Below are 23,435 nucleotides of genomic sequence, written 5' to 3'. Positions count from 1 at the left end.
CAGCTTCTTACTGGAAAACTCCTGATGCTGAAGATGCCAAAATCAACTGACCACAGATCAGTCTGACCACTTTATCCTCAGCCAGTTGCCAAAAGCTCACTGATTAAAACTGATAGACCGCAGTTCCGGGGAATAGCAGGTCACCAGCTTGTTGACTGACCTGACAGAAGCTGTGAAAGAGAAGGAGAATATAAGACGTTAGCTGTGGATTTTGTTAATAATGAACATGTTATACAGTGTTCGACTTAATTTAAATGTGAATAAATGATGTGTACTAGGATTTCTGCCCTGGCCTTACAGACGGAATTTCTTTCAGGAACATAACTGGTGTTGCTGTGGTCTTGGGCTAGTTGTGAAATTTGTAACCAGAGAGTCACTAATTTCATTTTTTAGACTGGCTGTGGAATATCTGATGGGAATGCTTAAATAAGAAACGCTCCCTGCCCAGTGCAAAGTGTCCTTGAGCAAGGCATTTCACTTCCAGCTCTGCCAGCAGCCAACACTGACCTACTGAGTCAAAATAGAAGTAACTAATTGTGTGTTTTGCTTGTCTTAAAGGTCAGCTAAACTCATAGCTGAAGTTAAATGTACAGTAAACAAAGTTATAATGTTGATAAATGTGGTCAATTCTAAAGAACAGAAAATGAAAAGGCAAGATCTTTTAATCATAGCAGAGATAAACTTTGAATTCATTGATTTGCATGCATTTAGATTTGATACTTTTACATGTCTGGAATTTCTTGGCGTGTGTTTGCAAAAGCAGCTTACATATGAAACAGTGGGTGGCAAACAGCACTCCACTGACAGGAGATTGAATGTGATCCACAGACACTCAGTATGTTTTTATACGCAGCTGTCTGTGTCTCTGACTCCCAGGTATGAGACTCTGGCCGTGGCTACAGAGGCAGAGAGTCGACAGGATCCTGACCTGCCCCTCAAGACTGGAGGCAAGAGGCTGACGGTGAGTCCTAAACACACCAGCTACCAGAGATACACTTAAAACTGACAATGTGTGTACAGTAAGATTGTGCGCTAACATTTAGGCCTTGTATCACCTGTCCAGACTGCTGTGCCATTTATGAATGCTTTTCACCATGAAAATATTTTGATAGTAGCTTGAAGTTTGGTGTCAGGTGAAATGATTAGTGCTGGTGGAATTTCACATTACAGTGTTATTAGTTAAATGTGGGCATGGCACAGTGTTGACAGCTAGTTCAAATTCAAATGTATTGTCACTCATCTGTATACAGTTCAAGTATACAGTTGAAAGGGGCCGGCACATATGCCAGTTACCCATAACCTTAAATCATATTGATCTTTATAATTAGTCTGAATTTTTAATGCTGAAGAATGTATTGAATGTCGATTAGGAAAAATGTCTACACATCTTTTTCGTACTCTTGCCATTTACCACAGAAGTTCAGTAGGATAGGAGCTGTAGTTAGACCATCATCCTGTATAAAACTTTGGAACACACAAACATCTGAATTTTCCCACAGCAGCACAAGAGCACAAGTGCCAACATACACAGATCACATGTCTTCATTCATAGAGCTTAAATGCATTTGTCCTCATTTCTGCCTACATAAAATGGGAAAACCTAACAAAAGACATGGATTTCAGTGACTGCATAAACATTTTGTGAAGGGTGTTCAGACATTACATGTCAGAGTATACGTCATGCTTGTTCTTTTGAAATTGAAGAAAATGAGGGCAGTGTGCTGTAACAGAGTGTGTGTGTGTTCTCCTCCAGCCTGACTGGACGTTTGTGCTGGGAGAACAGGCCCTGGACCTCTCTGTGCCCTCGTTCTCCCACTCCTCCTCCTCCATCTTTGTTTTGGGTGAGAGGAACCTCTACTGTCTCCGTGACAACGGCCAGATCCACTTCATGAAGAAGCTGGAGTTCAACCCCAGCTGCTTCCTGCCCTACACCTCAGGTAAACCGGGACACTGAATCTTTAGCATAGGCTTAGGTTTATCTTGCTGCATGACTTAAGCCTAACTATAAAGGGATATTTCACCTTTACAGTCCTCATGGTCTTCCTACAAGCTATTTGTTCAGCTATACTCCTGCCTGATCCGGTTAAGGACTTAATACACATTGACTGAGTAGTAGAAACAGATCTACTGGGCCCTTAACTGAATATGTAAGAATAAAGATTCAACCGAAACTTATAGCACACAGAGAAATGTAAAGGGGTGGGGAATTTTAAAGAGAGGAAATAATATATCCATCATATTTCTTTGTTTTGTTGCCAAATGAATGCTTTTGACTCTAAATTAGATTAGAATCTTAAAGGCAGTGATTAGTTTGGAAGCACATAGCTCAGGTATTAGCATCACTATTCATAGAGAGCAAGAGGTCAAAGGTCACAGGGCATGTTAAATCATTCTCAAGTAGAGTGCTCACTCTTCTTAGCCCTTAGCATTTGGCAACTAAACAGAGAAAATTGAAAATGGGCAAGAGAACTTGCTGTTCCTGAAGAATTTGGATACATGAAGAGAACAGAGCACAGACACTGCGGGGACAGTGTCAAATTTAGCCAGTGTGGCACTGGTAAAGCTCTGAGTAAAGTAAAGGGCAGCAACACAAAACTCACCATGCATCAGTGCACCTGCCACAACCAAACTATTGAAAATAAGTGAACAAATACACCAAAACGTGCCCGAACAAAGTATTCTGTGCAGTGGCCCAATGCCACATGACTGGCTCTGCAGGAAGCTGCTTTTGGCAGAACATGATGGAATAACTGGAGTAGCTCTGCTGCATTAAAACAAAAACTGAACAGACTGCTGAACACACTAGTTACATACAAACATATGGTGCAAGATGAATGGATAACATAATAAATACAAATATATAAAACAAATATGTTGTTTGTGTTGAGACAATCCCACTGTGCCAACAGATCTTGAAATGATCTCCAGTTTACACACTTCTTTCTGTTAGAGAAGGAGAGAAAGGAGGCAGGAAACAGAACAAACTGGTCTTATGAATGCAGACTCCAGAGTCACCTTTACTAAAAGCTTGTACCTGACAGTATGGAGGAATTTTCTCCACACAGTCTCATTAATGCAGATGTATGAAATTGCTTGCCTGATATCAGACAGAATTGTCATCTCGTCAAAGGTCTGGACCCAGGCAATCAAATTGCAGCTTCATTGTGGCAATTTAGAAAAACGTGCACACATACAGTACATACTAACACACATATGTGAATTTATTACTTGTAGCGCTACACTTATTAGGGATGAGCCACCTGTTGTTGTATTGTGATCTGCTTGGTCTATACCCAGTTTTTCTGGTTGTTCTGGTTGGTGATTCTGGAAAAACTCATCGATTAACATAAAACCTGTCCGTATCCTGTCTGTATCCCTATAACTTCTATTTGGGACATTTCTGTCTGACCAATGTGTTTCTGTCCGATCATTGTGTTTCTGATCAATCTTTGTGATTCGACAAGAGTGCATATAACTGCCGTACACCAAGTGTGACCCTGAAACAGCATCACTCTTTGTTTCTTTCCACTTTGTTTACACTGGCAGCCAGGTACAAAAGCTTTAAAGTTGTTTATTTTTTAATACAGAAGGAAACGAGGAAAATTGTATAACTTCTCTGCAGCCTGATTCTTATCACCGCAAGCAAAATTAATTACCCAGATATGGTTGGACCTCCAGAATGGTGCTTAAATACAGTAGAAAAAAAGTTCTGTGTACAACCTTTTGAGTATGGAGTAATAAATAACCTTTTTATGAGCATTCTTTACAGCAACAAAAATATTTCTGTCTGGTTCAGTTTACACAACAATGTACCATAGAACCATTTTTATGAGAGTGTTACACTTGATCTGAAATACACTAGAGAACTGACAGATGGAAAGAGAAAATATAAAAGGATGTGAAGAAAAATAGACTGGAGGAAGGATCCAGAAGGGAGAATTGATGGAGGGATTGCAAGAATGGCCAAGAGCTTTCTACTGATATCTGTTCTCAATTTTAGAATTTAGAAATATCTCAACTTTCAAAGTGCCCTTCACTATCTGTTCCAGACATTATTTAGATTATATAAATTACTCTTGGAAATCAGCTATAAATTCAATACATGATGTGCCAGCGCAACAAAAGTAGCTTTTATTGGGACATGATTCCTGTCAACAATCAAAACCGCATAAGAATTCCCACATGGCTGGAAGACGGCAGCTGCTCACACTGCTGCTGCAGTCTTCTTTGTCGACGTTTGGTCTTCAGTTTATTGTTAACAGGCCAGCATTTAGTGACACTGAGACTGTCAGAGCCGCCACCCACCATTCAGTAAGGGTTCTTTTATGGTGCAAGGCCATTTAGTGGATATCTACAGAACCCTCATAGTTGAGAGTGTAGAGCAGAGGAGGATAGACAACAATGATCTCTTGATTGTTTCCTAACGCTTTCCTTCTGGCCTTCAGCCTCACAGCTGCCTCTGCTGGACCACTGCCCTCACTCTCCATGTCTACCTCCCTCTGTCTGTCTATTTCTTTCTTTTCTCAAATAACTTTATTGGCTTGACTGCTCATCAGAAACGCTCTAGTTCAGCTCCCACATTCAATCCACAATGAGATATTAAATCTCTTGGTTTGAAGTAAATGTATATGATCCCCACTTCTAGAAACATGACAAATGGGTGACAGATGAATTCAGATTAGGGCACGATGGCTCACTGGATAATTTGATGAGTATGAAAATTATGTGGACCATATGCTATGGCCTTCACAGTCACCAGATCTCAACACAACTAAAAACCTACGGGAGATTTTGTCCCTCACCATCATCAAAACACCAAATGAGGGAATATCTTTTGATATTTTGGAAGAATGGTGTCCATTCTACCGGCAGAGTTCCAGAGACTTGGTTTTTCCTTTAATTTCCCTCATCTGTACATAACAGTTTATAATTCCATTACAATGTAAAACTGTAATCAAAATGAGAACATGCAGTAGTAGAAATCACTCAAAAGCCAGTGAACATTTCCAAAAGACTGAGATGAAAGATCTTGCTCTAATCATTATTTAATTATATTATATTTATTATTTTATAAGATTATTTTTAGGCATTCTCTACTTTATTGGACAGCATGTAGTAGAGAAAGAGAGAGAGAGAGAGGAATGACATCCACCAACTATGCAAACGAATCCGGGACATTGCGGTTACATGGTATGTGTCTTAGACCACCTTTCTCCTTCAAGGAATGATGACAGACACATTGGGGAGAGGATAGAAGGAAGAGAAGGATGGGGGAAAGCAAGAATGAAGCTAAGGGCAGCTGGTCGAAAAATACAGTAAGGATAAAAGAGAGAGGTAGAAAAAGCAGGTGAGAATAAAGTGAAACATTAAAAAAGGAGAGGAAGAGCAGAAAGATGAGGAGAGAACAAGAGAGTAGTAGAAAGGAAAACTGAAAAGGAGTAAAGGAGTTTGGTGGAAAAGGTATAGAGATCAAAAGAGAGGAGAAAGAAAAGAAGGGAATGTGAACATAAGGGCTGCAGATTGAAGAGTTAGAGAGGAAAGGAATAGTAAGAAAGGAGCCGATGTTGATCCGCTTGAACATGATGGCAGAACGTAGATTGGACCTTTATAATTAGGTTGTAATTATAATGCTGATTCTGAGATAGAAGGTGTGTGTTTGCTTTGATGTGGCACCAACACACACTCTGTCATTTTGACCTCTGCACTGTACCACCCTGCTGACCGCTGTTACTATATTATAACTTGTGTATTCAACTGTGTGAGTGAGGCGTGTTTGTTTTGCGTGTGGCCGTCACCTCAGATCTCTCTAGGTGGTAACTGCGCCATTGGTGGGATTAACTGGACATTTGTGTGTGTATGCTGTATGTGTGTGAAACATAAGTAGTAAAACACGTAGTATTTATATTTAATGTTTCTAGCCATGAGTCACAGGAAGTGTATATGTAACTTTAGTTATATATACACCTATAAAAGCTGACCTTGTTTTAAAATGAAAGATCTAAATGACAAAATTCTATATACAATCCAGATGTGAGATGTAAAGAGATGATTTTTTTTTTTCTACAGGAGAGTACAAGTTGCACCCATCTTAAAGGGCAATGCCACCCACCACAGGAATTTGTTATTTCTATGCTCCATGGTTAGATTTGTGAATATGCACCACTTTTTTCCAAAACCAAAAATCAGAGACTTTGTGCTGCTATGAAACTGAGACTGGGTTTTAAGACGCTAAGTTGAATCATCACAGCAAAGTGAAGTTTATATTATAGTTTTTCTAATGGGTATGACGCAGTTTTTAAACCTCATTTGATTATTTTGTGATCAATCATTTATTCATTTATTACATTTCAGTACATAGTCATACCAATGATTCAACTTCCTCAATACATACCATACACATATGCAAAAGCTTGCTCAAACCTTGTACCTGGGAATAATAATATCCTAAACCAATGAATGAATGCAACATATGCAAATACACCTGTATTTGCATACTACAAATGTAAGTGAAAGGAAAGGAAGAAAAGAAGTGGGAAAACTTTTTATTGTCTCTAACAGAGCTTGATTTTTGCATCCCAGTTGCATCACCTGTTCACTGGATATTTACCAAGTTTGTCACCTTAGGAAAGAGTTGTGCATGTTCAAAAGAATGAACTGAACTGTTCTGGGGCACACAAACATTGTGGTAGTCCACTTCAATCCTATTTGTTCTGTACTGAGGTAAACCTCATTTATTCACACATGCTGTGTGATAGGTGTTTGGCAGCCCTACTAAGGTTGAATCCAGACTGACAAAGTGACATTAAACAACCAGGAAGGTAGAAGGTCATAAAAGATCTCTGCTTTACTTATGGAAAGTCATAGAAATGTCTTTGAACTTTACATCAGTACCACATTGTTCTCATCACATGTCTCTTCCATAGTCATTCTGTGGTTTTAGCATTGTGTGCCTGACGCTTGTCCTAGAGGCTTTTTTCACTGCTGAGTTCATTGTAAGTCACTCTCCTTAAGAAAATTAAAAAAATGTAAAAAGCGTAATTAGGAAAATTATTTTAACAAGAGAAGACAGTTTTTCCAATCATGAATATAACCGGCCAGGAACTGCTGATGTGAATAGGCTCTGTTCTTCTGTCTAACAATTTTCTTTTTCTGGTCTCGTTTAGTGACTGATGGCACAACCAACCTGTTGCTAGGTAACCACACCAACATGCTGCTGGTTTACCAGGATGTGACTCTGAAGTGGGCAGCCCAGCTCTCCTTTGTGCCCGTGGCCATTCGTGTCGCCAACTTCCCGTGAGTACAACCTCCAGCAAATCACAACATCTGATGTCAAAGTTTCCTCTGAGATAAATTTGTGAACCTACTGAGAGTTACTGACAGTTGAACCACAGTGGAACCAAGATGGTTTCTTCAGGAAGTCCTTCATAAAGGACTCATTACTGCAACCTTCAGGAAGGATATGCTAATATTATGAAATTATGTATTCTATCTAGTAGACATAGAAAAAAGGTAACAAAACTTGTAATATTGTTAAATTATCCAGGTGACTCCTGTGTTTCTATGTTGGGGAACATTAAGAATATCTTTAATAGAAAACTTTGAAATGGGAATTTACCGTGGGAAAAATACTTTTAGAAGAACAACATCTCAGTTAAGTGTGATATTTTAAACTGGTAAAAAGTCTCTTAAAGAGTTAGAGAGTCTGTTAGGATGTAAAACTTCAGTTGAGCCGAATTCTGTGGCCCCTCCCTAACAGTGATGTTTATTTTATTTTTTTGTTGACCTGTCAACTGTCATAGCAGTTGCAAATATAAAAAGCAGAACACTGACTGCCACCCAAGTTTGTACCTCTGATTAATAGCTGCTGATAACATTAGCAAGCCTTCACCAGCACCGGCAGAGATGCAACATCGTAAATGAGATTTATTCCTCTTCTGTGGCAGTAAACACACGACACATGGCCCCGCCGATAAGTTTGCTATATACAAGATATTTAGGGCTGATGAACAGTAACATTAACTTAACCACAATAAACAATCTGGCTACTACTATGTACTGGCACTTCACAAAGACACATACATACATTAACAGGAAACAACAAATCGCACAACTTTGTGTGTATACACCACAGCCATGGAGACACATGGAGTAAGCTTGAGGACATCCTGTTACTGGATGGACTGTGCCTCATTTTCTGATATAATCTCACACTCCCTCATATGTTTGCATTCACACAACACAGGTAAATACACAAAAACAGCAGGTGTGTTGTTGTATTTATCAGCTTGTGAAATCCAGCGTGTGACTTTTGACAGGAAATGACCTGACAATATCTTCCAGCTGGCCAATCAGAGCAGAACAGGGAGGGGCCAGCTGTAGCCAATCATTTGTCTTTTTCCAAACAACTCCAATCAAACCGCAAATTGATACAATTACAGTGCAAAACACAAACATGGCTGAAAAATGGTGTGTGTGTTTTTAGATGCAGCAGATAGTGTGTGTCTGGGTAGCTGTTTGGTTTAGTTTGAGGCTGTGTTGTTTTAAAGCACTTGATAGTCATCGTCTTGTTCAGTCAGTACTGTAGGTGGTACACTGCACAGAGTGTGGGAGAGGAACACACACACACCAATACACACAAAACAAATACTCCAACAGGTCACTGTGAATATTTGTGATTTATAGCAGTGCTCCAGGAGTCTTTGCTTCGTCTTTGCGAGACAGTATTGAATTTTATTACTTGATCAGGCTCTCTTTGGCTTTCTCAACTGTCCTCACCAACTACAAGTCCAAATTTGGACAGACCTGTGGGAAATCAGAACCTGGCATGCTTAAATTGATGTTAAACAAAAAAAAAAAGATCTGATAGGACCCAAGGAGTATTAGGTCTCTATGGGTCGACTTCCTTTTTGATTGGATTGGTTGGATTTAATACTAACACTGGCAGCAGCACGATGCACTAACAATTAACATGCAGCCGCAGACGAAAAGGGCAGAAACACATATTTGTTTTGCACTTCACACTTCCCACTCTCATCCCACTGTGTCAGATGGGATACCGGTATCAGATTATTTTCATTTAAGTACATGCAGTACTTTATGGGAAACTAGCAAAACATGTCTGATTGCTTATTCTTCGGCACATGTCCCAAACTTAAATATTTGCACTCTTTCCCAAACAATTTCCCTCTGGATAAATAAAGTTCTATCTTACTTCTTCTCACTGATTTTCTTAATTAGTATTCTTAATCTGTCTTCTGTATCCTTGTGATAACGGCAGCTAAATTTACAATAAAATGATACTGAAATTAGCGGGTTGTTCTCTGTCTCATTAAAGCAACAAGGAAAAACAGCTCCATTGCAGTCAGATTTGTGATCTGGCCAATATATGTGTAAATGAAAGTGTCTTAAATCTCATCTGGATTGTATCTGGATACGAGACACTTGGAATGACAAGTGTAAATGGGGCCTGTGTGAGTGTAAGTGTGTGTGTGTTTGTGTGTGTGAGTGTTTCCGCAGCAGTTTAAGTGAAAGTTTTATGCCCCCTCAGACACCCTCCTGTGCAGGTGTGGAGCCAGCCGCTGCTCTAGACCTGAACCCCCGGCGTGTGATTGTGTGTGTGTTACAGCCTCAATGGACTGGAACTACAACACATGTGCAACCAGTTAACACACACACACAGTTAAAATCCATTATTGCCTCACTCAGCATTTCCTCATACTCTCCCTCTTTCCATCTCGTTCCATATCACAAACCGATACTGAACTTTGCATTCTGTGTCCCTCAAAGCATTAAACAAACTGTAAAGCAACAAACTGCTAATACTGAACTACAGAAGAAATTTTAGACACAGGTTCCTAACTGATGGCAAAGGGCACACTAGGTAAAAGTACCAGTTTTTAATGTTGTTGCATTAACTCCTCTCCTCTCTTCAGGGAGTTAAAAGGAGTCGTGATCAGTCTGAGTTCTGAAGGTTACCTCCTGTGCTCCTACATGGGGACGGACCCCTCTTTCTTCTCCACGCCCAAGGTGGACGCCCGGGAGGCCGACTATGAGCAGGTGGATGCTGAGATGAAGAGGCTCCAGAAGTTCATCAGAGATGCCACCAGGACTCAGGGTAGGAGACTGCTGAAATTTTAATAGAGATTATGTGACAATTGATCAGATCAGATCAAAGCACTATAGTCTAGTAAAAGTCACTAGAAGGGCACAGACCATGAATTGAAACTCCTGAAAAATGACAATGCTACAAGAACGTCTTCAGATACAACCGCTAGTTCTCTGGGCCGAAAAAAATATCCTAATGGAGGTTGCCGGTGCGAGTCCACAGGAATAAATGAAATCTTAGCTGCTCGAAAGTCCACTAAAACCTGTGAGTGATTGCTCCAAACAACTGTTTAGCAGTGTTAGCTAAAACAGACCGGTAGGCACAAAGCTTTAATCAATCATCAAGCATTTCAGTGAACAAGATATAAAGTTACCAGAGCCCAAACTGATGTGTTATAGTTTCTTACCTAATGAGCAAATATGTGGTATTTTTGCTGCTTAAATGTCTTCAATGAATAACCAATAATGAAAATTGTCATTGATGCATCTTCTTTTTGTGGACCAATTGATTCATGTTTGTAGACTTAACAAGTTTCAAGCTATTTTAAGATGTTTGCTTACAAAGTAGCTCTGGTTTTGAGAATGTCATCACCTGTATTTGTGAAATATCGACTGAGGAACAACATTGGTTCAGTGTTTTGGGATAAAACTCTTCTGTCATTTTAGACATCTTGCCTAAAACTGACACTGAGGAGGACCTGATTGTTACAGCTGCTGTGTCCTCCAGCATGGACAGCCAATCGGTAAACACACATACAACACACACAGAGACACATGCACAACAACTCCAATCAAACCACAAATTGATACAATTACAGTGCAAAACACAAACATGGCTGAAAAATGGTGTGTGTGTGTTTTTAGATGCAGCAGATAGTGTGTGTCTGGGTAGCTGTTTGGTTTAGTTTGAGGCTGTGTTGTTTTAAAGCACTTGATAGTCATCGTCTTGTTCAGTCAGTACTGTAGGTGGTACACTGCACAGAGTGTGGGAGAGGAACACACACACACACACCAATACACACAAAACAAACACTCCAACAGGTCACTGTGAATATTTGTGATTTATAGCAGTGCTCCAGGAGTCTTTGCTTTGTTTTTTGCGAGACAGTATTGAATTTTATTACTTGATCAGGCTCTCTTTGGCTTTCTAAACTGTCCTCACCAACTACAAGTCCAAATTTGGACAGACCTGTGGGAAATCAGAACCTGGCATGCTTAAATTGATGTTAAACAAAATCAACTTGCACACATTTACGACCAGAAGCACACAGACAGACTAATCATTCCCTCTGTCTCTGTCTACAGCAAGCTCTGATCATAGATATCGACGGTCTGCCCGTCCCTTCAGTAACCATTCAGGTGAGCTGTGGCCGCACATCGATCAATCATCATTTGCCATAATTCCCTGCTGTCCTTATCGACTCATCTCTTGTCTCATTCTTTTCTTTTCTCTTCCCCTTGTCTCTGCTTGTCCCCTTCTTTATTTCTATTTCTCTAAATCTTCTCTCCTTTTTCTTTGCTTTGTTTTTGTGTCCTTCACACATCTTAACCTGTTTTTCCCTCCCCATTCTCTCCCCGTCTCACTTCTATAATCTGTCTTTCTCTCTCCAGGTGAAGGTGAAGGCCAGTTGTGTTGTACGATCCTCTAAGCTGACCATCGGCATTCAGCCTCCTCTGGCTGTCACTCAGGATCAGTTTGTCCTGGAGCCCATGGGTCAGTCTATAGCAGCTTTTCTTTGTGTGTGTGTGTGTGTGTGTTTGTGCTTGTGTGTTTCTTTGAATTTGTTTCTCCTTGTCCTCGTTATTATTGTCCACTCTATTGTATTTATAAGTGGGCGACCACCGTACAAACTATGCCTCCCATTTGTCCAAGTTTTGAGATATCTGTCTCTGAGATTTCTGCTGACACCCCCATTATAATGGATGTGAATTGTATTTTGCTTGTGGTGCTCACAGCACTGAAAGAATCAACAGTAATGTATCTTTCCAGAATCCACAGACCTCCTTACTTCATACTGAAAAAGAGTCTCGATGAAAGCTGTTGACAGTAAACTCTGTGGATTATCCAGAGTCTGGAAAGAGATGTTGCTATTGAATTTTTCAATGCATAATTGAAATTCCATTCATCCCCACTGTATTGAGGCGGCAGCATAAATGGTTAATCTCAAAATCTCAAAACAAAACTAGCTGCAAGGCTAGATAAAACTAGTGCTGATTGAGAAAATAAGATTTTTTATAATTTGGGTGAACCGACTCTTTAAATCAAGACTGAAAATCGATGAAAGGGAGGGGTAAAACAGGACTGAGGACTAGAGGAAAGCTATATGGAAGAAGGAATATATCATCAAATGCCTGAAATCTGACAACCAAAACTTAATTTTATGGAATTCCTTAGGATAAAAGAAATAATTATAACGTTAATATAATTCATAACGTCATACAGTACTAAATACATTTTTTGTATTAGATCTTCCGTCATCTAATGTCAGCAATCACTTTTGTTCTTTCCCAGCCTTTCTGTATCACTCACTGTCTCAGTTACACATATACATACACACACACACATGCAACACACATATTTTGTCTGCTCCTCTCCTCTCCTTCATTACATCCTCCTCCACCGTCTGAACAGACATACACACAGGAAGTAACTGAATGAGAGTGAGTGAAAGGTGTGTGTTGGTGTGTATTTGTTCAGCCCTTATCAGCCTTTACGCTGTGTGTTCTGTCGTCTAGCTGTTGGGGAGACTCGGTCACCTCGGCCAGGTGGCGGTAACTTTGATCTGAATCACCCAGACACTGCGTACACAAACCCTCCTGACCCCAGACACTGATATCTGCTGTCGGTTCATTAAAAAACATCACCGATCCTGTAACACAGCATTTGCCATTCGCTTTGAGCTGTTAGACAAGTCTGAACGTCTGTTTCCTCTGTTTGACTCTTTCCACCTTTTGTGTGCATGTTGACGTGCAAACGTAAATTTACAGTGTGTGTAATGTAAACCAGTTGGGGAAGGCTTTTATCAGAGGCTCCTTATAGTACCATGAGAACGCACATTTTTAAAATCTGTGGCCCCTTTGGGAGTTAAACCTCTAACCCTGGTGGTGTCGGTGCCTTGCTCTGCCTGTTGGTCTACATATGGAGTGGGACGCTGAACGCTGGCTGTATTAGATCACACCTACAGTTTATTTTCTGTGGTCTGAACTAAGAGTGGAAAAGTTTCCTTTGTTGCATTTTTTGTATTTGGTTCATTTTGCTTTAAACTGCCAAATTATAAGCAAATCACGACTTGGAAAGAAAAGTCAAGTGAGTCATAAGTAGCTTCAATATTAGACAGAGCTTTTGTGACCTATCCTGGCCGGTTAGAGATTTTTCTAAAGACAAATGGGTCCAGTCCTTTAAACTTGCTGTTCTTGTCTCTCTCTTCTGTTTTCAGTTGAGAACATATTACTAAGAAGCTGAGTATGAGAATCAGTCCAGACTTGATGTTATAGTTATGTTTGCCTTTTCAAGCTGCTAGATGTTGACATTTGTCTCCATGTTACCCAGAATCCATTGCATTTTGTCACCTTTTTGATGTAGTTATTTTCTGACTGAGGTGTATGTCCACCAGATTTCAAATGCCTTTCTTGTTACTTATCAAAACAAACGAAACTCAGGGCATATTCAAACTTGGAGACTTGATGTATGAAAGTTGCCGTCAAACTCTGGAGCAGTCCAGAAAATTGGACTCAGGTCCTCTTAAAAACGGTGGTCATGTTTCGCATTCAGCGAGCTGCAGTGAGCTCAAAATCCACAACCTGGACGGTGAATAAAGTGAAGTTAGAAATCATCATAACATCCATCAATCTTCACCAGCAATCAGTTCACCTTTGTGGTGTAAATGAGATCTTAGCACAAAATGCACATCTAGTGAAGGCTTCATTGTCATATCTCTTCTCACGCTGCAAATGTGCCTCCTTTGAAAGTGTTGCTGCATAGGACAAGCCATGTCCCCAGGCAGTGATAACAGTAATGCAGTAAATGAGGCTTGGACCAAATCTCACAATGTACAAAAGCAACTGCTCCAGACATTGTTGGTGTGAATGTAGCTTTGTTGCTTTTCCCTTCACCACCTGAGCCGAGGAGGAGAGAAGCAATGATTAGTTTTGTCTTGTCATTAATTTTTTACATTTTTATTTAACTTATAATACTTCTGTATTTTGTTACTTTTTTTTAAACCAAGTATGTTTTTCTAAAATCTTAATTTTAGGCATTCAGTTGTTGCTCTCATCCAGAGTGACTTCCAGTAATTGCATCAGTAGAATTAATTTGAATTCCTTTTTTACATCCTAGAATGGGATATGTTATTGCTGGACCTCTTGGTTGATTGGAATTTTGCAATTTACCATTTAGTACAAACTAAATACTGTCAAATAGTAATAAATAATAATTAATTAACAAAATTATCACTATGAAGGTGTAAATCCCACTAGAGATTATTCAGTATAAAGTTGTGGCAAGACTGAGCTACTTGTGTGTCCCTTGGCATGAAACAGACACCTGAACGCAGCGTACCGGTAACGTCTTTTATTGAGTCCACCGCTCACACACACACACACACAATATATATAAAGTCTCAAACTTGCTCGTTCCCACGCCTCTGATTGCCCGGCTTGTGGCATCGTTCGAGCTGCTGCTTTTCAATGTCCACTCTGACGATGCTCCACCATATCGCCCGTGGTCTGGCAGCGTGTCTCGTGTATGAGCGTCCCCAGGTCTAGTATGCTGCTGCTTTTAAAGGGGAGAGCATAATTAGTCCAACAAGCCACAGCTGTGACAATTAGCTCTCCCTGACACTGCTCACCTGAAACACTCCGAAACCACGCCCACCTCCACAAAGGTCATATGTCAGATGAAATGCTACAGCTTAATACTCGTGTGTGTGATGGTGTCGGCATACATTTTTTGAAGCCGTGTACACAGGCACAGAAGCTGGATCAACACCAGAAAAATGCCATTTTTTCCTCCAACACTGTTCCTGACATTTGCTGAAACCATCATCCATCAGAGAGGAGTAGTCACTACGTTTTTTAGTGAGGGACCAGTATGGATTGTGAATTTATGATTTCAAGATATGAGCAGCATTCTCAGGCGGTTTGAACACCATCCGTTTATTGTGAGCCCTGAATCAAACTGACCACTGCTTTCCCATGATTCATGATGCATCCATGCAGAAATGTAATGCGTTTTACCACAGTGCATTCTTATCTGTACATATACTGTACATGACCTCTACAACTGTTAATTCAAACATTATGCGCTTTTTGCACAACACGCAGTATATTTCCTGTAAATTCTTGTGTCAGTTTCCTCCATTAATAATGATGGCATATTTTTTAAATGACTTACACTTCATATTTTGGCATATTTTATAGTCCACATGTTTTGTATTTATTTTTTCTTTGCTTCAATATGTCTATGTCCATATGCTCAATATTTTCCTTTCCAACATATTTCCTGTCATACATTTTTACCAACCACGTTATTAATGTTGGAATTGTAAATTGTCTATACCCGCAGAACTCTCACTTGTATATTTTCATTAATATTCTGGAGAAAGCCACTTTGGCCATATAGATTTTACATATAACCAGGTTTGTAATTTTTACATGTAAACATGTGCATGACAAAGACTTAAGACAGGGAAAGCAGAGCAGCCGGATGAAAATAAAGATCACTGCGCCCAATGATAGATCCTTGTATTCAAAACAATTCCAGCTACAGGCCGACTAAAACTGAAACTAACACAAAGCATCCTCCATAAGTCAATATAAGTTGGTTTCCACTGCTGAACATTTTACTACACATTTGGAAAAAAAGAAATGAAACTGGTTTTTAAGTCAGTGCTTAATGTTTCTGTATTTTTTGTTACAGCTCAGTTTCCAGCATGATGCTAAATGAACATGATTGATCAGTAGTAAACATTTATTACTTATACAAGATTCTATGTTTTTAGACACTTTTGAGATTATTAGTGTGTTCAACCAGTTAACATACAGCTATAGTAACATATGTTGTAAGTGCGTGGCCTTAATGAATGACTGAAGCTGAAAAACGCGGTTTGGGAAGTAGTTTGCATGAGCAGTGATAGCTTCCCTTTCTTGTCTTCTTCCTTTCCTTGTCTGAACAGACAATGAAAAGCGTGCCAACAAAAACTCAAACTTAATCAAAAGTAACTTCATTGAAGAAGATGCCCAAAAAGGATTTTTAAAAAAGCAGTTTGGTTGGTTTGGTTCTGTAGAGTTTTTCTTCTTGGCAGCAGCTCTCAACGTTTCGCTGTTTATATGGAAGATCAGAGGCTGTGACTCACTGCACTGTCACGTTTACACCACTAAAGAGACGCTTTGTTTACATGAGTTTAGGTAGCGGTCAAACGGGTCAAATTCAGAAGCCTCTCTCAGGCGCACACACACACACACACACACACAGTTAGACATACACACCAAGTTATATAAATACTTTAATGTACATATCGATGGACACATAAACACTTGCATGTGTCATCCCAATGTACTGTTTAAATATAGACGCACACACACTTGGAGTGAAATAGCTCTGTGTGTGTGTGTGTGTGTGTGTGTGTGTGTGTGTGTGTGTGTGTGTGTGTGTTTATGTCACGCTCTTTTGTCTTCCTGCACACAGAAATCTGGCGCTGGCTTCCACTAGTCAATCAACAGCTCTCTACTGCGAAACATGAGAGCCACAGAACACACACACACACACACACACACACACACACACACACACTCTGTTTTTCTTTTTTCTTCATTTCTCCTCTCTCTTCTCCTCCTATCCTACCTAAGTGACCCCTCATTGGCCTTCTTTGGCCCAGAATGGCCTGGCTCAACTCTGGAGCAGTAGGGATTTGTTGGGTCTCTGTAAATAATATTATAAAGAGTACGGTCTAGACCTGCTCTATAGGAAAAGTGCAATGAGATAACTTCTGTTATGAATTGGCGCTATATAAATAAAATTGAATTGAATTGACCACCGTGCCTGACCCTTAGTAGTCAGATTTGGCCCCGAATAAAGTGTTTCACATCCGTTACAGTCCTGGAAAATTAGAAAAAAAATAAATTAATGGAGGCTCAGTGAGTTTTAACGAATGCTGGGATTTGGCTCAGAGGAGCTGGATCCCAGTCACACAGTCAGAGTTTACTCTGTGATTTTGTCCAGAAAATTGCACCCCGCTTTATGGATTGCAGGGTGAGGCTGAGCTGTAGATAGAATGCTGCCTGGTATAATCTGTATGTAACTACAGTAGTTAGTAGATGTGGATGATTAGTCAAAAATTACTTCCATTAGTGGGAAATGTTCATTTTAATGTTTCACTGTTAAGATGCGAATAGCCAGCTTGGTTCCAGATCTCTTGAATCAGTGCCCACACCTCTGATTTTTTCAGCGGTTCAAATAGTTCTGGTGTTATTGATGGCTGTTTCTGGCTGGAAAAACAATCAAGGCAATCAGAGCTTTGTAGGTGAGATTAAGAATGGGGTTGTCATCTTTATGTCCCAGATACAGAAAAATTGCCATGAAAATGCCGACAAACGTGGATGAGATTGACGCAACTGTACAGGTTGTTGTAAGTCGACTTACAGAAATAAAAACCCTGTACACTTCGGCAATTGTTTGAAGTGGGCCTGAATGTCAGACTGTCTGTTTTGAAAAGTTACAATTCTGATGTTGGAAAGGTCTGGGGGGAGAGGGTTTCAGATGCTGTTGGACCATTCAACAAGCACTTCGCTTGGAGTATACTGACACCCTTACAGTAAAATAGCACCTAGTATTTTTAATATTGTTAACTCAGTGCCATATTCATTGTTTAAAATTAATATGATTACCTGCTGGTCCTACAGAGCTAAAGCTTTCAGGGTTTAAGGTGATGGCAGATTGTGAAAAAGCTGAGAAAATTTCCATCCAGCATTTCCATCATGTTTGTATTATTAAGTAAAGACAAAATGAAAGCCCCTGGTGTAAGACAAGCAAATGTAGCTACATACATCTCCTTCATTTACAGTTTTTGCAAGGCAACATATCTAGTGCCTAGGATGTATTAAAAGTTCTAACGAAGTAACGAAGATCGTAGAAATATGTAAACTCCTTAAAATCTCTATGTAATCTGATAGCATTTATTTCTGGTATTCGTATACAGTACAAACCCCTAGCTTCTCTTATGCTTCTGTTTCTCTTTACCCCTTTTTTATTCTGATGTAATTTGATGACTCATTTGAACCTTTTTTTTTAGCATAATATAAACAATACCAAAGAAAAAGAGCAGATACAAGTAGCTGTGACAAAGCAATGGGTGTTATGGGAAAATGTGGCAGCAATTTAGAGAAACACTAGCAACACTAATAACAACAACACTGCTCGTGTGACACCTCCCTTGTCTGTTTCTCATCATCGGTTCATCTCTTAAACGTTCTCTCTCTGTCTCTCTCACCTGCTCACACAATTGCACATATGTGCACACAACAAACTACATGTACAAACACACACACACACACACACACACACACACACACACACACACTTAACTCTCACTCTTGCAAGACTCATCTCCCTTGGAAGAGTATATGTTTTTGTCCTTTTACTACTGTGTGTGTGTGTGTGTGTGTGTGTGTGTGTGCTGCGGTCCCATGTGTCTTTAATTCTTTGGCTCGGTGTGCGTCCACACATGTCTCTGTATGATGTTTTTGTGTTCAGTATAAGTGTGAATGTCAACTCAAGTTTATTTCCTTTTTGACGGGATTTGTCACAAAGTGCTTTACTGAAAACAAAGGACAATAAAGGGGGGGGGGGTTTGTGTGTGCACATGCTGTTCAGTGTTGGGGGGTTGGTTGTGTGAAGAGGAAGAGGAGGGGAGGTAGCGCCTTCTGACTTTTATTGTTATTCCAGTTTTTATTCGTCTCAGATGGCGACTCAATTCCCTGTTCACCACACACTGCCTCCTTTGTTCTCTCTTTCCTACTCTCACTCTGTCCCTCCCTGTCGCTCCCTTTTTCTCTTTTCTTCTTTCCATCTTTTCCTTTCTCTGCTTCCTCTCTTTTCATTTGTCATGCTGTCCCCTGTTGTCTTTATTTCTTTGCTCTCTCGTTTGCTCTCTCGTTCCCCTTGGTGGTAGAGCGGGTCGTCCACCAATCGGAAGGTCGGCGGTTCGATCCCGGCTTCCCCCAGCCCACATGTCGAAGTGTCCTTGGGCAAGACACTGAACCCCAAATTGCTCCCGAGGGCTGTGCCTTCGGTGTGTGAATGTGTGTGAATGCCACTTTCTGCCATCAAAGTGCCAGTTCTGCTGTATGAATGGGGTGAATGAGATATGTAGTTGAAGCGCTTTGAGTAGTCAGAAAGACTTCCCATCCTGTTCTTCTCTCTGTCTCTTCCTCTCCTCCATCACACACATACACACTTGTGCACACTTATCAATTACACATCTTCCACTTTGTTCAGTGTCAAGTTTACTAAAATTTGAATAATTTGAAATTATTCCAATATTTTTTTTTCTAGTCATGCCAAACCATCATCCTCATCATCATACATCATATAAAGCTCTAACCATAATATTCAAATCAATCATTCAAAGAAACTAATGCTTGTTTTGAGTTTTGAAAATAAAACCCTACATGTGGGACATTTTATCTCTGAGTAAAGATCACGTTGGTTGTTTAAGGACAGACCCTCAACAGCGATGTGACCTGATTCTGACCTGTAGAGGTCAAAGGTCAATGTTTAACACCACACACCGATGGTCACCTCAGATTCCCTTGTTTGCCTCTGGGTGTGACACACAAGATGTATGAATATGTGCGCATGCACACACACACACACACACACACACACACACACACACACACACACACACACACAGGTAAAGCAGTAGCAGACCGGGAATGTCTCAGAACAAATTTACCTTCCAGATTTGTTTTTCTCTTGATGTTTTGCTTTTTATATTATTTGCAAATGGCAAAGGAAGGGCCGACGCACACATATGCTCCTTTCCTATCTCCTTGTGCGGTAGCGATCCCCATCTCCACCCCTCTTGACCTTTCACCTCTTCCAAACAGTCAGTACTCGGTTTAACCTGAGCTGTCAAGTACTATAACCTGAGGACAGCTACAACACTGCACTCTATACAGACACACACACACACACACACACACACACACACACACAACACACACATCTACAAAGAGGATCAAACGACTAATCTCACGGCCTCCTGTAAGATCAAATTTTTGCCAAAATTCCAACTCTGCTCTTTGCACTCAAAATCAAACTTTTTCGCCTCTCCTCCTAATTCTAAACTGTGCACGCTGCACCCGGCACAAAAATGACAGACTGGTAAAGTGCATTATAAGGTCCAAACAATACCAACTTGAAATAAGACAACCATTTCTTGCATTAATATTTGCGCTGCCATGAAAACAGAGCCCACGAACTGCATTAACATGTCATGTTTTCAGTGAAAATGATGCATTCTTCTCCTTAATTGTTTAATTTATGTTCTTATTCAACCTTTTCCACTGACAGAACAGACATATTTTTACTTGCTGACGGGGATTGCAAGGGATTTCAGTCTCCCTTGTGGAGTTTGTTTTTGTTTGCAGTGGTGTTAATGGGTTAATGTGCCGGAGAACGCTGGGACCAGTCTGAACAGTCTCACTGGGTCGGACCTCCAGGTCACACAGACGGACACGTTACCTGGAGCTCGCAGGTTCGACGCCCACAGCAGCCCCCTGACCTGTCCAGATGTGCCTGAATATATGAAGACGAGCTGAAGAGAAAAGAGACAGAGATGGATAGAGAGAGAAGGAGAGAGGAGGAGGGATTACTTTGTGTCTTCTTTGGTGTTGTTTGTTGGTCTTAATGGGCCTGGGAACACTTAAAGCACTTAAACCAGTCTGACCAGTTTGACCTCCAGGTCACACAGGTTAAAAGCCTTCTGCTGACAGACAGGATAGCAGGGAGGGAGGGAGAGAGAAGAGAGAGCGAGGAAAAAGGAAAGGAGGAAGGTAGAAGAAAGAGGGAGAGGCAGTAAGGAAGCAGGAGAGGGAGAAAGGAGACAAAGATGAAGGGAAGAAATTGAGTGAACACATGAGAGGGAGGATGAGGTGGGGTGGTGATGGAATGGTCATCTTGTGCTGGAACTATTTCTCTGCGGGAGCAGTGATTTACTGGCATATTGTCGTCACGGTAAGGTTGCATGCAACCAGTGGAGACTCTAGGAAGTCACTGCACCCGGAGAGAAATACTTCCAGCCCATAACTCGCCATAAAACCGCAAATTATTTTTTATAATTCAGTTTGTATACGAATTAAGCAAAAGATACAACATGTTCATTAATGAACTTAAAAGGTGCTTGTAGGTGTATTTTCTTTACCTTTTTAGACAGAGCCAGGCTAGCTGTTTTCCCCCTGCTTCCAGTGCTAAGTTAAGCTATTTAACTCTTGGCTCCAGCTTCATATTTAACATACAGATATGACTGTGGTATCGATCATCTAATCTCACTCTTGAGAAAAAAGCAAATCAGTGTATTCCCCAAAATGTTAAGCTATTCCTTTAATGGATCAGAAACGTTCAGATCAGAAAATTAATATTGGCAGATATATTGTTACATTTTTTAAAACTGTCTGTTGATTCCACTACTGGCCTTATGAACGAATTCCAGCATCAGTTGGACTCTAGTGATGATATAGAAGGAAAGATGAAGAGAAGGAGAGATGCATAAAAGGAGGCTGAGGGAAACATGAAAGGGGCGAAAGGAACAAGAAAAGAGGGGAGAGAAGTGTGAGAGAAGGAGAAAAAGGAGGGAGAGAAGAAAAGAACTGAGAGGAGGTCACGCTGTCAGGACATCTGACAGAGTGTGGAGAAAGTCTCTGTCTGCTTTTTATCGTTTATCTTGTCTTCTGTCTGTGGGAGGGGAGGTGCCGTCGTCTCTCCTTTCATCCCCTCTCATCCATCTCGCCTCCTCCTGCCCTGTCTATCCTCAACTTGAGAGGCTCTCTGAGTGTGTGTGTGTGTGTGTGTGTGTGTGTGTGTGTGTGAGATGAAGGTCAGTGGTGATGTTCTCAACTATTTTAATGAAACGCAATGTTATACATAGTCAGAAACAAATATTTTCAAACACTCCTCACTATCATCACACATTCACTGTTTCAATTAGGACACACACACACACACACACACACACACACATACTTGGGGTTCAGTCACCTGTAAAGGCCGAGTTCAGGAACATCACGCCCCATTACACTGTGTGTGTGTGTGTGTGTGTGTGTGTGTGTGACTGCATGAAGCCATTAGCTGTAATATATCCTTTCCTCTCCGTCTGTATTTGATCCCTGCTTTTTCTCTCCAGCTTGTTTGCTCTCTGTCTCTCTCCCTCTCTCTCTCTCTGTTGGTTTTGGGATATTTGAAGGGAAGCTACAAGTCATCGCCTCTCTTTCATGCTACATATAATTTCAGTGTTGTGTGTGTGTGTGTGTGTATACGTGCGCGCTTGGATACGTTAAAGTTTTGGTTAGTGTTGTTAATCCTCTCTCCTCACCTTGCCTGGAGGTATTTAGCGTAAGCATACCTGTGTGTGTGTGTGTGTGTGTATATACATTAAGGGGTCTGGTTAGTATTGAGTTTGCTGTATCCTGTCGTGTCCACACCTTGAAAATGCTGACTCTTTAAGTTTGTGTGTGTGTGTGTTTCATTGGCTGCCCTGTTTCCTTATCCATCGTTCAATATCTTCCTTTAAAGAGAACCAAATTAAAACTGGAACTTCGGTAAGAAAACCTCACTCAACATTTGTATGAACACAAATTACTTAAATGGGTACTCAAGTAATTTAGTATTGTACTTCCATACAGTTGGGGACTTGCAAAAGAATGGTCAAAATTGAAACAGCATAATGCAACTTCCCATAATGCAACTCAATAGTCTTTCATTAGACTCTCGATGCCTCCTAAATGCCTTTCAAGCCCAAGCCGAGATAACCCTGATGACATCATCAAGGTTATTTTTTCAAACTTTTCAGAGCTACAGAAGACCTTATACAACTGTTTTCACAGGGCAAGAAGTATGCTTTGTGACGAAAAAATTTAACTTCATGTGTAAAATCGGTGGAGTGCCACTTTAAAATCCAGCCTGGGAACCATTGCTCAACAGTTTACCTGGACTAAGGCTGGGTATCGTTTGAAAATGTTCAATACTTTTGCCAGTACGCTAATTAAGTTAACGGTACCAATAATAAAACTATAATTCTTTGCTTTGAGGAATATAAACATGTTTTTTCTACAAA

At 40.4% G+C, this 23,435-nt stretch overlaps 1 protein-coding gene across 2 annotated transcripts in view; it reads left to right on the top strand.

Annotated features, from left to right (window-relative positions):
• The window catches only part of bbs9 (Bardet-Biedl syndrome 9), a 176,697-nt gene that overhangs the window by 21,051 nt on the left and 132,211 nt on the right, over window positions 1-23,435 (top strand). For both annotated transcript variants that reach the window (XM_044209474.1, XM_044209476.1), the window contains exons 7-13: window positions 877-961; window positions 1,754-1,937; window positions 7,164-7,293; window positions 9,933-10,114; window positions 10,771-10,847; window positions 11,410-11,463; window positions 11,716-11,818. In XM_044209474.1, the coding sequence (XP_044065409.1) occupies window positions 877-961; window positions 1,754-1,937; window positions 7,164-7,293; window positions 9,933-10,114; window positions 10,771-10,847; window positions 11,410-11,463; window positions 11,716-11,818 (815 nt within the window). The remainder of the gene's footprint in view (window positions 1-876; window positions 962-1,753; window positions 1,938-7,163; window positions 7,294-9,932; window positions 10,115-10,770; window positions 10,848-11,409; window positions 11,464-11,715; window positions 11,819-23,435) is intronic.

The sequence above is a fragment of the Siniperca chuatsi genome, linkage group LG9 (assembly GCF_020085105.1).
Source record: "Siniperca chuatsi isolate FFG_IHB_CAS linkage group LG9, ASM2008510v1, whole genome shotgun sequence".
Classification (NCBI taxonomy): Eukaryota; Metazoa; Chordata; class Actinopteri; order Centrarchiformes; family Sinipercidae; genus Siniperca; species Siniperca chuatsi.
Note: the sequence above shows the minus strand (reverse complement) of the source record. Positions and strands in the feature narration are given on the sequence as shown.